Source organism: Babylonia areolata, chromosome 6, assembly GCF_041734735.1.
Source record: "Babylonia areolata isolate BAREFJ2019XMU chromosome 6, ASM4173473v1, whole genome shotgun sequence".
In the NCBI taxonomy this organism is placed as follows: domain Eukaryota; kingdom Metazoa; phylum Mollusca; class Gastropoda; order Neogastropoda; family Buccinidae; genus Babylonia; species Babylonia areolata.
The window spans coordinates 32293889-32310054 of NC_134881.1; the positions used below are offsets into that span (position 1 = coordinate 32293889).

General features: G+C 39.8%; 1 protein-coding gene across 5 annotated transcripts in view; it reads right to left on the minus strand.

The window, feature by feature from the left end:
• Window positions 1-8817: 8817 nt before the first annotated feature.
• Window positions 8818-16166, minus strand: part of LOC143282945 (excitatory amino acid transporter-like) — a 93900-nt gene continuing 86551 nt past the window's right edge. For all 5 annotated transcript variants that reach the window (XM_076588853.1, XM_076588848.1, XM_076588850.1 and 2 more), the window contains one exon: window positions 8818-15899. In XM_076588853.1, coding sequence (XP_076444968.1) covers window positions 15689-15899 — 211 coding nt within the window. In that variant the 3' untranslated portion in view covers window positions 8818-15688. The remainder of the gene's footprint in view (window positions 15900-16166) is intronic.

Here is a 16166-nt window from a genome sequence, read left to right on the forward strand (position 1 = left end):
GTCGTTGAGGGTCTGGGTTCGAATCCCTCTCTCGGCCTTTCTCCCAAGTTTGACTGGAAAAACAAACCGAGCATCAAGTCATTCGAATGAGACGATAAACCGAGGTGCCGTGTGCAACACGCACTGAAAAAGAACCCATGGCAACAAAGGTTTTGTTGTTGTTGTTGTTGTTGTTTTGTTTTTTCAAAATGTTTTTATTCATTCAATTTTTGTTTACATTGCACAAATCTTAATATAACTAAACAGTACGAATGCAATACATTACGTTAACTTAATACATTGCAGGAAAAGAAAGTGTAACAAGACAAAGACGAAGAACATAGGGCATACATGGTGCATATTTTACATATTTTTTTGTCACTGTTCTAAATAAGCACCTCGTTGCAAACAAAACAAAAACACTTAAAAAATATATTCAAAAAAATTATTTTTTTAAGAAATAAAAAACAACCCAAACCAAATGTGATAACGTGATCACAAATAAATGATAAATAAGTAAATAAATAAATTGGAAAAAAAAAGAGACAAAACTTGGGGCAATTTCTTGGTATGCACAGGTAGGACATTTCTTCATATGAGTGTCTATACCGCACTTTTTCATTATCTAAATAGGCAATGTAATACACTCGAGGTATGAATTTGTATCACTACAAGGCAAAAGACATTACAGGCAGAGCTAGAATAAAGATATCAACAATAAATAACAGAATGAAGTAACACTGGGGAAACAGAAAGTCAGTTTCCTTTAACTAATGCATGCAACAAAGGTGTTGTCCTCTGGCACAGACCTGTAAAAGAAATCCACTTTGATAGGTACATAAATATGTATAAATGCACTCAAGGCCTGACAAGCGCGTTGGGTTATGTTGCTGTGAGGCACCTGTTCTGCAGATGTGGTGTAAGTATATGGACTTGTCCGAACACAGTGACGTCTCCTTGAAAAACTAAAACTGAAACTGTCGATACCACTGATTACCAGCACATGAAATTATGTTGACTTCTCGAAAATAAGGTTTGTTCTTAGAAATGCAGACATAATTATGAAACGAATTATGGTTATGAAAAAACAAAAATACTTGTATGACAGGATCAAGATACATTACAGCAATTGCGACTTGATGCATAAAAAACAAAATATAGCTGAAATGTTGAATATATTTCCCGCTAACATGTACCGGAATTGCTCTGTGTGTGTGTGTGTGTGTGTGTGTGTGTGTGTGTGTGTGTGTGTGTGTGTGTGTGTGTGTGTGTGTGTGTGTGTGTGTGTGTGTGCTCATTACTAAACATTTCGTTGTTTATGAAAAAAATACTGTCAATGTGCGAAGAATGTTCCGTTTGTTAATTACACGTTCATGTACACTGTTGGACGCACCCTTTGATTCACTGCTTGGTCCTAAACGGAGTTACAACTGACCACACCGCCTGTTTGTTCTTCTTGGTGAACGTGGTCAGCTGTCTGGTCTTCTGGACAGCTGGGGCAGGTTGGCGAGGGCACAAGCCTGAACCTCTTGTTCATGAGAGCGTAGAGTCTCTGGACAGATGGTGGCACAGATGGTGGCAGTCGTCTTTTACTGTCTGTGGCTTCAGGAGTGACCTGGTGACGCTTTTCTTGTTACAGCAGCTGACGCTGTTGTCTGCTTGGTCTTCCTGCGCTCCTGCTCTTACCAGCTCATCTGCCCTCTCATTTCCTTGGAGTCCACAGTGGGCTGGGATCCACTGGAGTACAGGGTCTTCCGACTTGTTGAAGAGCACTTGTCAAGTGGGGTGAGGCGCGTGTGCGGGGGTTGGGGCGGGGGGGGGGGGTGTGTGGGGGGAAGGCTTGTTATTCCCCAGGGCCTGGAGCACAGAGAGGACGTCTGAAAGGAGGATCAATTCATTGCGTGAATCTTTGAAGTTCTGAATCATCTGTCTGTGGCGACACTTGCGGTAAGTGTCTCTCCTCAAGGGAACTTTAACAAGAATGTCAGCTCCTCCATTTGTCAGCGTTGGTGGCCGTCTCGTCGGTGTATACATGAATGTATGCTTCTCGTGGGTACCTTTATCCTATCATGGCCAGTGTGACAGTCCGTCGAGCTGTGTTATGCTGCTCATCCCCCGATATCTGGCCGTGCTGACGGTCCTGGTAAGTGCAGGAGAAACAGTGGGTTTGTTTCATGATATTGCCGACAGTCCACAGGCAGTTATCAATGTTAGGTTGATGTAAGGAGACCCTGCACTGCTGCTCACGCTACCCAAACGACCTCCTATTGAACAACAAGCCCTGGCTATACATGTGAACCTAAACGACCCCAAAAATAACACCTGAAACATAAGAACACTCGCTCTTAAGTCGTTGATCTCCAGTCACTGCTGCTGTGTCAGGTCGGTGGTGTTCAGTGGTACCTGTTCTGATTCAACAGAAGGACTCAGGACACCATCCACTAAGCCTCCTGCTGATGACAATAATCGCTTATATCATGGTTGCTGAACCAGACTCAACGAGCGCTGCCACAGCCGTTTCTCTTCTCTGGTGTGCATCTTCATCGATTGCTGATTTCAGAAGTGTTGTTTTCAACAGGTTTTCGTCGAAACTAAAACCGACTGGGCTATAACATAAACAAGCCTGAACGATAATGGGCACACGTTGGGGTAGTTCTAGAATAATAGTTATTGTTTTGTAATCAGTTGTAAAAATAGTAGTAGCAACAGCAGCAGTGGGACACTACGCTCTTAACGGCCCGCAACGGGAATGGCATCTGTATAGAATGACTAATAAGAGCAAGAGCAGCGCTAGAAGTTGTAGCTGCTGCAATCCAATAATCATAAGAGAAGCAGTGATGGAAAAAAAAGAAGAAAAAGTAAAGCAGCAGCAGTGAAGTTGGTGATGATGGCAGAACTAGTAGTAAATCTCTAAAAAAAAAAAAATATAAATTTTTTTTTTTAAAAAAAAAGAAAAGAAAAAAAAGGATGCGAGTGAGCAGGGCAGGAGCGAGTCACGTCGCTGGTCAAGAAAGAACAGCGGAGTCAGGCACAGTTTCGTTGCAGCCGATCCATCTCCATCACTCGTCCGACAGAAAGTCTGCAACAGAGACTGACGCTCTTTGATCAGACCGCCCACACATCACTGCGCTGTTCGAACTTGTCGGTGTGAACACTATATAACAATTAACAGATATTCTAATCCACTGAATGCCGGACGACACAAATAGAGGCCACTACAAGTTACAGCAACGGGCATTAGAACCAACTTTTTTGTTCCTAGTGGTTCGGTGTATTGGTTGTGTAATGATTATGAACTTTGCTAGCCAGTGTGAAAACGTGAATAGCACGAACTGGCACTTTAACTCTTTTGATGAACTGGGGCTAGTTCACTCGTATGATGAATCTTATCATTCTGCATTTTAGATCCTTTGATATTTGTAACTTGAGAAGAACAGAATAAGGACAGATATAGAAAGACACCAATGACTGGTCTATGATGTATTGTACAGTCCATGATGTCAACAACCATCTCTCTCGTTCCCTTTTCGTGGCGTCAGAGAGGAAACGAACCATAGAACGCAGTAAACTATGACCTCAGTCCTACATAATCCAAACTTGGGTTGGTACTCCACAAAACATGCGAGACGCATGGAGAAAAATAAAACAGCACGCCAACCAGATGTTTGTCGGGCCTCTCCACAAATCTACAGAAACCGATAAGTGCGCCTACCTCCTGATCTGGTTGGGTGAGAAGGGAAAGAGATTTTCAATACTTATAACTTGCCTCCAGAAGAAAAAAAAAGCCAATGAAATATTATGTATGCCTCAAAGTGGCTCAACAAACCTGAGTCTATAGGTAACGTGAAAAAGAATTGAGAAACACATCATTCTAATAAAATAAAATAAATAAAATAAAAAAACCTGTTCACGCGCTTCCTGTACCTGAACAGAAAGCAGCAAGAAGGTCGTAGACTCGTCAAAGAATGTGTGTACACTGAACCTGGACAAAATAGTGCGAGACAGCATTGTGTATGGTATAATTTTTCAAGACCAGAGAAAAACTGCCGCAAGTAGTAGACCAGCTTACAATGGCCAGGTTGATAGAAATCGCCGTCACTCACGAGGCAACAAAATACCAGCTTGCGACACTGCCTATTCCAACATCAACGACGGTTGACGTCCTGCGGTTCAAAATCAATACGGATGTTCAGGCTAATGTGATCCCATACAAAATATACAGAAATATGTCCATGGTGCCATCCCTCAAGCCTGGGAAGGCCAGTCTGATGGATATGCTTGCCAGCGCATAGACGTCAATGACACCATGAACCCGAAATGTTCCTACAAGGGCCAGCACTACCAAGACACGTTCTACGTGGCCGTGAGAGAACGTCTGAAGGCAGAGCTGGACGCCATGCAAGCAGCGAGAGTCACCGCCAAAGTCATGCGGCCCACGGACTGGGTCAGTTTGCTCGTAGTCATGGAGATTCCAAACGGGAAGCTACGCATCTGCCTGGAATCAAAAGACCTGAACCAGGTGGTGAAGAGGCCCGACTTCGTCGCCATGCCAACAGTGGAAGATGCATTTGCCAAGATACGGGGGGCCAGGTAAACTGGATGCAAGGAGAGGCTACTGGCAAATGATGCTGTCCACCAAGGCATCCTAGATGACCACATCCAACTCCCCCCTACGGCAGGTACCCATTCATGCGCATGCCCGTCGGCCTGGTGATCACAAAGGACAAATTCCAAAGAAAGATAGCTGACGTGTTTGATGGCGTGCCGGGCACAGTTTCGCTGATAGATGACTTGCTGGTTACGGGGAGAACCCAGGAGGAGCACGATCACAACATTAAGGCCGCCCTCGACGAGCCACTGAGAAACGCTTAAGACTCAACCCAGAGAAACTCGTCACTGGCGTGCAGGAAGCATAAAACTTTGGTAACGTCATTTCCTCTGATGGAATCAAGGCTGTGTAGGACATGAAGCCACCAGCAGACCGCAAAGAGATGGAGACCATGCTCGGTATGGTGACATGCCTGTCAAAATTCGGTTTTCACCTGGCGGAAACAACGAAATCACTTCGGGACCTGCTTATAAAAGAAAACAAATTCCTTTGGGAGACATCCCAGCAGGCTGTCTGGGACAGGATTTAAGTCAACCCTGCCCAACCAGTCCGTTCTCCCCATCTTGGAACCAGCAAGAAAATCAAGCTACAGGTGGACGCCAGCAAGCACAGATTGGGAGCTGTCATTTTCCAAGACAACAAGCTCCTTGCATACCTCAAAGTCGCCCAACAAGACGGAGCAAAAATATGCAGATTGAAAATGAACTAAACGCCATTGTGTTTGGCTGCGTAACGATCTACCAGTACATATACAGCCAGCACCAGGTCCTTGTTCAGTCCGACCAAAAGCTACTAGAGATGACCACGAAAAGCCTCTGGCATCAGCATCCCCTCATGCTCAACTGCATACTTTGCTAAGACTACAGAAATACATCATCAGAGTTACACATGTCCAAGGCAAGCAGATAACCGTGGCTGATACTCTGTCGAAGAAATCACTACCTCTAGAGCCCCGTGATGTCACGGAAGACATCCATGCACAGACCCACTGTATCTTGAAGAACCTGTCAGTCAATGATGAAAAGATGGATCTGATGAGAAGAACCACTAGTGAAGACAAAAGCATGGTGCTGAATTACATCCGCGACAGCTGCAAAGATTCACGCCAGCTTTGCCACGAGCACACCCAGGACTTCTGGAAACTTCAGAGACGAATAGTCACTCACTGGTGGCTTTATTTTCAAGGGAGAGCGGATCTTTATTCCAACCGCCCTCCATCCTGAGATGCTGACCAAAATCCATGTGAGTCACTTGGGTGTGGAAAAGTGCCCGCAGCACGCTAGGTGGCTATTGTTTTGGTCAAGGATTGAGCGCACCGTGGAGGTGTGCGCCGTCCTTCCAACTGCAAGGAACCAATGCTGTCTCACAACGTTCTGACATAGCCATGGCAGAGTGTGGTTCTGTTCTTCTGGACCAGCAAGGACTACCTGGTCACTGCGGACTTCTACAGCCGCTATTTCGAGCTGGACGAGATGACCACCATGACGTCAGCGGAAGTGGTCAGTGGCTGTCGGTCCACTTCGTCAGGCATGGCATCCCAGAGACTCTGATAAGCGACAACGGCCTGCAGAACCTCAGAGGGGTTTGCCCGTCTCAGTGCTGCCTGGGATGTGAAGTACATCACATCCAGTCTCCGATACCCGCAATTAACAATCTGGCCGAAAGTACGATGCAGACTGCAAAGAACATTCTGGACAAGGCCAAAACAGGCAAATGATCTGCGCTGTTCCATGCTACCCGTCACCAGATTCAGCCTCGAGTTGTCCATCTACAGACCGTAGTGGTCAGGCGCCGCCGGTGCTAGTTTAGCCAAAAACGCTTCTACGACTGTGCCAGCTGACTCCTTCCTGCCCTTCAGACCGGAGGCTGCGGAACCGCATGCCAGGCCCGACCCCTTCACCACATGGTATGGTCGTCAGGTGAACCAACTGCACAGACTAAAACTACCATGCAGAGTTCACACAGGACGCGTTAAGGCAAGGAACTAAAGTCTGTGGCGGTGATCTTGTTGTGCACCTGTATCACCATGTGTCATGCACCCAGAGACTGTCGCAGCGATTGCTGTGCATCTAGGGTCTGGTGTGACTGTCGTGCAAACCGATTCTGACATATATTGACACTGCCATGTACCGGTCTACTGGATGCCGTGAAATTTTTCTTTCCACTTTGTTGGACTTCGTTTGACTTTCGTGTCTATTTCTCGTTCACTTTCAAAATGTATCAGCAAATTTGTTTGTTATGTTATTATTATATTATAGTCATTCTAAATAGCTAGAGACACTTCACCATGAACAAAGGTAAACTTTATAAGTGACAGTCCCTTTTCGAGCATATTAATTTCACTCCTGGCTATAATTATATATATATATATATATATATATATATATATATACACATGACAGACACGCTATTAAATCAGGATAGTGAGTCACTAACAGGAGTAAAGATAAAGCAATGACATTTAACATCGACACAAGAGCATGGAAAACGAGGGAGTCTTTATCTTTCCACTTCGTCTTTTCTTCTTTTTATTCTTCGTGTTCACTGGCTATAAAACTAAGCTGCATCTGTAGATGAGTGTTGTCACTCCGCCCCCTCCTCCGCCTCTCCTATCTCCTAGCAGCTGCTGTAATGAATGAAAAGGACACTTAAGATGACCACGAAATGATGTAATCAGCACATGACTTTGCTGGTTTTTCTGTGCGGGTGAAAGTAATAAACTTCAGCAACAAAAAACCAACATAGTCACGTGGATCTGCCCCACCCCCACAACTCTTTACCCCCCTTCCACACATACAAACATGGATATAGATATATAACAAATCGAAAGAGAAACTGCTTTAATCAATGACAATATTGTGTCAGACATATAAGGGTCATTATAAGAAAATAAATGAAAAATACATCAAAACCAAAGTACAAAGGGATACTGTAGAAATTTGATGCAACTTACTCGAGAGATGAAGTCATAGTGGAATTATCTTAAGTCAAGTAATGGTCAGGTGACGTGAAATGAGGAATGGAGAGAGAGAGAGAGCGAGAGAGAGAGAGAGATTGCGTGCATTCCATCCCTGCAATAAATAAAGTTCAGTTTCAAGAAGGTGTCAGAGTGTGTGTTTTGTTTGTATTGTATTGGAAAATACAACATTTTCATCAAAACAGATTGTGTGAAATTCAGGCTGCTCTCCTTAGGGAAGCGTGTTGATTACAATGCAGCGCCACCTTTTTCTTTCTTTTTTTAAAATGATTTTTCACTCCAAATGTATTGCTTTTCTATAAAAGCGGATTGTTTGACAGAATTTTTCCTATGACCACCTTTTTGTTGCTGTGGTGTTATTCTACATGCATTATGTGTGTGTGTGTGTGTGTGTGTGTGTGTGAGAGGGTGGGAAGAGAAATGATTGTGTTTGTGTGTGTGTGCATGTACCCTTGCGTGAATGTGTTCAAAGAAGAACAGCGCAAGACGGACACAAGACAGCAACATGGGCTCTGATTACCTCTCTGAAGGTACATAAATTTGTCTACCAGCATTCATAAGCGATCCAGATGAATCATTAACATGCTCATATACAGTGTTAATACAGAATGGCATGTCCAATGAAGAATACAAGCTGGAATTGTATCCTCTCTTACTTATGACTAAAAAACACTATAATACTCTGATATATATTTTTGTTTTTGCTCAGGTTGCCAGACGCTGGTGATAAAGGAAAAGTCACATTATTTCTTTTTTGAATAAAACATTCATAAAAGTAGATTCAGACCTGTTTCAGCAATATAACCCTTTTCAACTTCATTGCTGTGTTGTTTGTGATTTCAATCACAACCTAAGTCTTCCAGAATAAAATGGGTTGATGTGATGGTGGTCTCTACCCTGAAGGTTGTGTTGTTTGTGATTTCAATCACAACCTGTCTCCCAAAATAAAATGGGTTGATGTGGTGGTGGTCTCTACCCTGAAGGGGATGCTCTCAGTCTGGCTCCACACGTGATTATAATAGTAGTGTTATTCATAGTTGTTCTGCATATTTTGAATCATTGTGTGTGTGTGTGTGTGTGTGTGTGTGTGTGTGTGCATGCGCGCACACACACACACATACATGTGTATGCTATCTGTGCATCAGAAATTTATGTCACCATTTTCAAATCATAAACTGCCCAGGGTTTTTGCTTTATTTTAAACAAATATATGAAATTCTTTCTTGCTTTCTTTCTCACACAAATAGACATGTACAGCATGGTTCACTTTATTCAAATAAAAATAAAAATTATCAATCCATGAATGCGTATCAATGATTTCCAATCTGCAAGTCGCAACTTCCTGATTATTTACAAGAAGAGCTAAACTATCACCAGAAAATCAACTGCATTCTTACAATCAGCATACATGAAAGAAAAAAAGATAGCTAATGAGAAAAAAAGGATATATCTTACAATGGCACACAGGTATGTGCACAGATATACCAGGTTAATGATGCATTTCAATGGAACAAAGAAGTGATCTTTTGACTTGTAACTGCAAATCTGACAGCAATTTCATGTGCTTCTTTCTATCAAACAGTGTGGTGGAGGATCCAAAGGAGGTAAGTTCAAAAGCTTTTGGGTCACAAACCTGTTTGAAAGTATTCTCTTTCTTTTGACTTCTTATTTACTGGAACCAGCAGTCAACCCATTCTAAAAATTGTTTACACTTCTTTATATCTATCTAGCAAGCAGGTTAACACTTTAATACTGATAATATTTTCATATGACCCTTCTTTCCCCCTGTTTTTACTCTGTAATCACTTTTATTTATTTCCTCTCCAGAAAGAAAACACAACAGAAAACAAATGAGATTTCACTGAGCGATTACTACAGTTAAACAACAAGCAAACTATAATCATAAACAGCCAAAAAGAAAGGGGAACAAGATAGTTACCACCACCATGTCCTAATGACATCCTCAAACAGCAAAAACACAGAAAAGGACTTCTCACTGGGAAGGAATCCAGTATCTGGATATCTTGAAATTTGCAATGTAGGGCAGTAACCCCACAGCTAGACTGCTCCATTGATCCATACAAAATGCCATAGAATTGGCTGAACAGAAGGAAGACTTTAATGTGATATGCCCTGATCATAACTTTCTCTTGACTCCATCCACTTGCCCAAGCCCCCTCAAGTGAAAAACAGACTCACTGAAAAGAAAGTCTGTCTTGTTGCAAGTAATCCAAGAGCCAGACCTGAACTAAAAAAAAATCCCGATGTGATTCTAAATGAGAGAGACAAAATATGGACCTATATAGTGAAATATGTACCAGTGATCAAACTCGATATTTCGAAAACCAGTCTTTAGACATGTTTCTCCCAAGTCGTTCAAACAATAAACCACGACAAAACTGGCACCAGGCAAACAATATCTGCTACAAAAAAATTATAAAAATTAAACTCCATCTAATAGATCTACATCATTTATTACAGAACTCATGATCGGGTTGTTCACCCATCTTCCTTCCAAGCATAGAAACAAGCAATAGTGGCAGTCATGCTGAAATCACCTACACAAAAGATCTCCATGAGTTTGTAACCCCAAGAGTCCTGACACTCTGTTTTCACAAAGTCGGTTCCTAGTATCAGTTTGATGGCACCTTTTTTGTTGTTGTCATCCTTTACTGTACATTGACCAACTTGACTGTCTGAGTCATTTTTAAGTGACCAAAAAAACAAAAAACAAAACATTTGACAGCGATCTTGTTGCCATTGTCAAAGAAGACTAGACAAATCCAAACATAAGGGCTGCAGGTCTGAAATGTGCAACACAGCAAAAACTGACTGGAAAATAGGTGTGCCATACAATGAGTGATTTGATCTAGGAATGGAGATCAAGGACACCAGTTGTGTAAAACGCTGCAACAGCAAGTGTTCATTCACTTTTGTCACCATCAACTGCACTGTTTCTGTAAAAAAATAGAAAATTAAAATTAAAAAAATCAGTAATCAGGGGATGGAAACAAGCAAACTATCATGCTATTTTTAAAAAAAAAGTCTGTTAAAAGTTTTTGAAAAATAAAACCTGTCCTTGTAATCCGCAGTTTAAAAATTGTTCAGAATTTTTTGTCAACAACACTTATTTCACTGTAAATCACTGGTTACTGCAATCACTGCTGTTCACACATCCTACAGGAGGAAATGTGTAGCTAAGCCCTTAAACCTGGAACAAGCTTCACTTTTCTCCTCATGTTCATCTTATATTTCTCAGTGAATTTATCACTTGACTGTAACAGAATCTGAGTGAAAAAGGAACCGCTGAATTTTTCAGTGACTGTTTCAAATTTAATTACATCAGGAAAAATTGAAACCAGCAAGATTGGCAAAGACTGGGGAAAATGTACAGGAATGTACAATAGTCAAGACAAAGATTAGAAAGTCAATTCTCAAAAAAAGTATTTACAAAGCATAAAATAGAAAAGAGGATAAATTCATCATGCAATACCATTAGCAAGAGAGAAAACAAACCGCACAAAAACTATACCAGAGACAAGAAAATGCAACATGTCAAAACACTGGGAACAAAGATGGAGTGGGTAAGAAAACAAGTGTGTGAGAGTCAGAGAGTGTGTGAGAGCAAGAGCTAGACTGAGAGAAAACAGAGCGAGAGAGAGAGAGAAAGACAGGGAGAGAGAGAGAGAGAGAGAGTGTGTGTGTGTGTGTGTGTGTGTGTGCGTGTGTGTGTGTGTCTGTAATCTAACATGTTTGTCCATGCAAGCAATACTGTAAAGGATTGACATGTGGTAGTTGCTGGGTTTTGTTTATTTTCAAGTGAGTAAATGGGGCAAAGGGTGAGAGGGGGGAAGAATTTTGATAAGAACATACACAGTACCTTTTTACGGATGCCTTACATGGCAGCATGAATCAATACATGGGTATGTTTCATGAACTACAAACTTTATCTGTATCATACACAGTATGTGTCAATGCTCACAAAAAATTTCAATAATGTACATGGAAAAACTATATCAATACCCTTTCTTCCAAAAAGACACAATTTTGTTTTATGTATAATAGAAAGAGAACATCCAGAAAAATGTGCTCATTATAAAACATTAGACACATCAAAAGAGTGAAAGCATAGTTTGCTGGTGAAAAAGTATGATTTTCAATCCAAAAAATAAGTAACTGTAAACATGTTATGGAAAATACAGATTATTTGCTTTTCAAATGCTTACAAAATAAATATAGTGCACTGTACATATAGAACACATAACCTTTCCCCCATGAAATAATAAAGGGTGTGTGTATCGAATAATATGGGATTAACAAGGAATGACAGGTGTGATTATGGGATGCATCCTATGCTGATTCAAACAAGGCATTTGTGGACACATGGAAAGGCTACACTGGGTGAAAAACAATACTTTTAACACTAAATACTGGATATCAAAAAGTCAAAATGCTGGTTTCTTAAAATAAGAGCAAAAACATTCACCTTCACACCCAAAAAAGTCTAACACAAAAACCTAAGCACATATATTTGTCAAGTATATCCATTTATTTCAAACTGTATCTGTCTCTCGAGGTCACAATTCAAAAAGAAAAAGTGTAGAGTTACTGAAGGTGAATCTTTCAATCTGTTCAACATTTTTAAGCAGTGCAGTCCATAAAATCTCCACCAGTTTCAGGGCTGTGTTCAAGGCAGATGACAATATATTTTCTGATCAAGTTATACCTGTGCACTGTTAAAAGTTTTTAAACATTTCAACATTTTAAAAGATGACAGCTTTCTAGTATGTTGTTGGTGTTTCTTTCATGCTGCATTAAATCTGAATAACGTGAGTGCCTAAATAAATAGGTAAAACCATTCTTAATAACATATTGTTGGTTAAACAATACTAAATTACATATACAAGACTTGGAGGATGTGAAGCAAATTTCAAAAAATAATAAATGAAATATCAAATACAATATGCTGAAAAAAAAAAGACTATGTGCCCAACAAACCCATACACATCAATAAGTCAAAGCACCAAACTATCGCTGAATTTTTTCAGCAGAGCATACACACACACTAATGCAAATGATGCTAGAGTCAATTTTCTGTAAACAGATTTGTTATCATTTTTATAAAACTACAAATATTTCCAATGTCTTAGCATATAAAATGTAATGTAAAACTGACTGTATCTCTCAATGAATGATTACATTTATTTCAAATCACCATTTATATTCATTGCACCTTTCACTAATCCATTCGTCAGAGATTAGTACCATTACATAATTATGTCCTACAAGTATTAATGTAAAAATATATACTGATTTACACATTCTACTAATTTCCATTTGCTGCCAGCAACAAAACTCATTAAAAGTTTATATATCATGTATATAACATTTATTAGGGCAATCATGATTCCAAGGTTGCATAAGGTACATAAACTCGGGAATGTGGGGCAAAAAGGGCTTTGTTTCAGTTAATTAAGAAAGAAAAAAAGGCCAACAAAGACTGAAAGAAAAAGGAAAACAAAATGCCTCTATATAAACACACTTTCTAAAATTTCTTTCCAGGTTTAATGTTTTTCCCCTCTCTTCCACACAAAAAACTGTTGATGAAAAAGTTTTTATATTTTCTGATGTCTGTTTTTTTCTCTCTTTATTATTATAACTAAGAAATCAAGCAAGCTCATCCACAATTTACTGTAAATGTATTCATTATCGAAAGGATAAACATGATCCACACATGGTACGGAAACATTCACCAACAACCATTCTCATGCACTTTCTGGGATAAATGATACACACATATACATGACATTCCCTCCTGTGGACCTGCATCATTCTTTGGAAAAAAAGAAAAGAAAAAAGAAATGGTAATGTCTTTCATGTCACATCAAAAATTCAACAGAAGAAAGAAACAGTGGAAAAAAAAATATGAGAAAAAATTGTTTGTTTGTTTTTTTTCTTTTAAAGAAAACTTTTAACTCTACAGTAAAATTATTTTTTCAAGTTAGAGAAAATACTAACAACAAAACGTTTGCCTCAACAAATCACAAAAAAGCTTCAAAAAGTGACAGACACAGACCAGTTTGAGCAAGAACACTGAACACTGAAGAGTGAAGGCAAAAGAGGTGGACAAAGAAGGGGTGTAAAGGTTACATCCAGTTGGGAAGGCAAGACTGAAATTCACTGGGGACAGGTCCACAAGGAAACGTAAATTCAGGTAACAACATGCTCTTCATGGAGATTGGCATCAGTGGTCTGGACACACATTTTCATGTGTACAAAGCTGAACATGTCACAACCCAAAGTCCAAACAAAGCGACACTGAAATTGTCCAAAAGGTCCCAGCATAAATAATCTCCAGCTACTCCAGAGATTCAAGAATCATTTCCCCCCCAAAAAATAATCTCCATGCAGTATACTAACTTTATTTTTAAAGAGAGATCTTGACTTCCACACACAAAAATTGAGTAATCCAAATACTGGTTCTGAACATAAACAAAAAGAAAATGCTATGACATGAAAAACAGAGATGATGAGCTTTGTTGTAAGATTATGATGTCAACAGGCAGATTTAAATAAAACTCTGCCCAAGCTGTATGTGAGTGCATACGTTGGGTTGTTTTTTTTTTCAAAATGAAATATTATATGCGCCAAACTGATTTTATAACAAGATGATTGACACAAAACATGCTGAGCCCCTGAACAAGGAAGACATAGTCATGTCCACTGCTTTCCATGTGAACAAGACCATCAGAAAAGCGCTGAGTGGCATGAGCATTGTTAATGTTGCAGATTGTCAAATTCGACAAGACCTTTGGAAACTCACCAAAGACAGATGGCTAACAACCCTATTATTTCAGACAGCACATGGCAGTTCTTTCTCACATCAAAATCTGTCTTGTTTTTTGTCAGGTCATCTCACACACAAAAAATATATATACAAGGAGATGGTGCAAGCAGACAGTTAGTATTAACAAGGTGTTTTTGAATGCCATGTCTTCAAAATCTAATGTTTATATACCTTACAATAGTTTTATCCAGAATGTAAAGTTCATTCTTTAACAACTGTACAAAGAACAAACATATGCTTCACCAGTATTTCTTGGCATTTCAAAGTATACTTTTCTCCATATGTTTATGCGGGTGTACATGTGTGTATGGGTGTCTCTGTGTGTGTGTGTGTGTGTGTGTGTGTGTGTGTGTGTGTGTGTGTGTGTGTGTGTGTGAGTGAGAGAGAGAGAGTAAGAGAGAGAGAATGTGTGTGCTTGCATGTAAGTGTGTGTGTGTGTACACTCGTGCGTAAGCATGTATGATCAGTGCTTTCATCCACACCTTTTTTTTCCTCATCAGTATCATCATCTTGTGAAATTTATTCTTCTTTTCAATGCTAACAACATCGTAACAGTCACAAATTACATTCATATGGCCAATGAATTGGACCAGTTTCTGCCATTTAATGTCTTTACATCAATAAAATTTGTTCAGTTTTGATGACGTTTTCTAATACACCTCCAATTTTTCGACTGAAAAATTAAAATCAATATTAAAAAATTTCTAGATATACACATTTTTCTGTTAAATCAAACTGCAACTGCTCAATTTAAAAAAAATCATCATTTTAGGGCAATTCTTAAAAAAAAAAAAAAAAGAGTAACACATAGTATTCATTTCCTGGTCTTTTTAACATTTATTATTTTGTCTGAGCAACTGGAACTTTAATGTCCATCCATCTTCAGTTTTACTTACTGCAGTGTTTATCTGATGTATGATTTGCTGTGACAAACAATGAACATTGTATCAGTACTCTATAACCTTTGAGAAGTATATATCTATTTGCTTTCAAAATTTTAGCAAAAATATGTTTTCTTTTTTCTCTTCTAGTTAAAAAAATGGTAATTATCAACCATATTCTAATATAAAACCATACACACATTCACCACACCTTCCAAGATAATGATGATGTCACAACCCTTACTCTGATCTTGCCCTGACAAAAGCAAAAAGACGGCACACCACGGGATCAATCTTCAATGAGAATATATCTGCTAACAAACCAAGTTCATAGGGGAACTCGCATCAGCAGAAATAGTCAATGAATCAACCCTGTGGTTGTTTCTACGGCACCATTAGGCTATGGGCTCCTCAGCTTCAATGGCCTTGCCGTCCATCTTGCCATTCTCGCGGAGTTCCAGGCCATCCTGTCCTTCCTCCAGCCCTTCCTCAGGGACCTCAATGGGGGCGTGCTTGTCAACCTCCAGTTCCTTGGTGGACAGGTGGGCCACCACTGCCGCCCCATAACTGTCGCCCAACACATTGATGGAGGTGCGGATGCGATCCCTGCACACAGATATGACGTGTTAAATCAAAACTATTTTTGAATATCACATTGTTGTTGTAATGTCTATGTTTAATTAAAGTATGATACTGATCCCTGCACACACATATATGACATGTTAGATCAAAACTATTTTTTAATATCATATTGTATGTCCATGTTTAATTAGAGTATGATACTGATGCCTGCATACAGATATGACACGTTAAATCAAAATCGCCCTGGACAAAGTTTCAGGTGAACAATTCCACGGTTGTTTTGACATGAAC